The sequence below is a fragment of the Solanum dulcamara genome, chromosome 2, assembly GCF_947179165.1.
Source record: "Solanum dulcamara chromosome 2, daSolDulc1.2, whole genome shotgun sequence".
Classification (NCBI taxonomy): Eukaryota; Viridiplantae; Streptophyta; class Magnoliopsida; order Solanales; family Solanaceae; genus Solanum; species Solanum dulcamara.
In genome coordinates this window covers 37751233-37752985 of record NC_077238.1, presented here as the reverse complement: position 1 = coordinate 37752985, position 1753 = coordinate 37751233, and the positions used below count along the sequence as shown (strand labels likewise).

General features: G+C 33.1%; 1 protein-coding gene across 1 annotated transcript; it reads left to right on the top strand.

Moving 5' to 3' along the window:
* The first annotated feature begins 329 nt into the window (after positions 1 to 329).
* On the top strand, positions 330 to 1493 carry LOC129871232 (uncharacterized). Its single transcript, XM_055946133.1, has 3 exons — positions 330 to 438; positions 532 to 828; positions 967 to 1493. Exons 1-3 carry the CDS (start codon positions 330 to 332, stop codon positions 1491 to 1493), a joined length of 933 nt encoding a protein of 310 aa, XP_055802108.1.
* The last annotated feature ends 260 nt before the right edge of the window (positions 1494 to 1753 follow it).

Below are 1753 nucleotides of genomic sequence, written 5' to 3'. Positions count from 1 at the left end.
TCTAATGCTGATTTGAAGAGTATAAAAACTTCATCAGTATTCAAGATTCATTCGGTTAACGATTGGAAGAACATAAAAACTTCATCGTTAAACTAGAAACAAGTTTTATATTTCTGCTTCATCTTATATTATGTTTGGAGGGTTAGAGACTAAAATCGAAAGACTTTCTACTCCAGTGATTAACTTGGTTCGAAGAAATAAAATTTTCATCAAGTTAGCTGAGTTTTTGTTTTTCTCGGTTTGAAGAATATAAAAACTTCATCGAGTTAAACAAAAATCCCTATTTGATTATTTTGTTGTTTAATACTACTTTTGTTTTGTCAACCAGAATGGGAGATACAAATATATCAAGTTTTGAAGCAAACACAATTCATTCAACCAGTAGAACACCAGTTTCTTTAGCAATGGCTACTCCAAAAAATCCTGAAAAATTTACTGGTATTGACTTTAAACGTTGGCAGCAGAAGATGTTCTTCTAATTGACTACACTCAGTCTATAACGATTTATAAATGAAGATGTTCCTATGGTAGAGGAAGAAACTCCTAACAATGAAAAGTTTATTATGACTGAGGCATGGACACATTCTAATTTTCTTTGCAATAACTACATACTCAAAGGATTGAAAGATGGCTTGTATAAAGTCTTCAGTGTTTGTAAAACCTCTAAAGAACGCTGGTATGCTCTTGAGAAGAAATACAAAACTGAAGATACAGGCTTAAAGAAGTTTGTGGCTGCAAAATTTTTGAACTATAAGATAGTTGATAGTAAGACTGTGATGTCTCAAGTCCAAGATCTACAAGTCATTATTCATAATCTCCTGACAGAAGGTATGATCAAATTCAATAGTTTTATTATTAAAATTGTTGAATGTGTTATTGATTTTAAATTATCCATTGAAGTTATGATCATAAACGAAATATTTCAAGTAGTGGCATTAATCGAGAAATTGTCTCCTTCATGAAAAGACTTCAAAAATTATGTGAAGCACAAGAGAAAGGAGATGACTCTTGAAGACTTGATTGTTCGTCTTAGGATTGAGGAAGACAACAAGGTTGCCGAAAAGAAGGCTAGAGGAAACTCAACAATTATGAAAGCAAATATTGTTGAGGATGGTCCAAATAAATCAAAAAAGAGGAATAAATCTTATGGACCGAAGAACTATCCTAGTAAAAAGAAGTTCAAAGAAGACTGCCACAACTGTAAAAAAACTAGACGTAAGGCTGTGGAAAATCGTGCTCCCAAGAAGGAAAAGAAGAAAGATCAAGCCAACATGGTTGATATGATTTGGGATGTTGAAAACTTATGTGCAATGCTGAGCGAATACAACCTAGTAGAAAATTTCAAAGAATGGTGGCTTAATTCAGGAGCCACATCATATGTTTGTGCGGTCCGAGAAGCCTTCGCTACTTATTCCCCTACCGCACCTGATGAGACTATCTATATGAAAAATTCTGCAATGTTAAGGTTGAAAGATATGGTAGATTATTCTTGAAAATGACACCCGATAAGGTGGTGGTGCTAAACAAAGTTTTTCATGTTCTAGAAATGAGAAAGATCTTAGTTTCTGTCGGTCTTCTTATACAAAAAGGATTCAAGTGCTTTCTAGTTTCAGACAAAGTAGTTGTTAGTAAGAATGAAATGTATTTAGGTAAAGGCTACCTCACTGAGGGCCTTTTCAAACTGAATGTAATAGTTGTTGATAATAATAAAGTTCAAGCTTCTTCTTACTTATTTGAGTCAAATAATTTATGG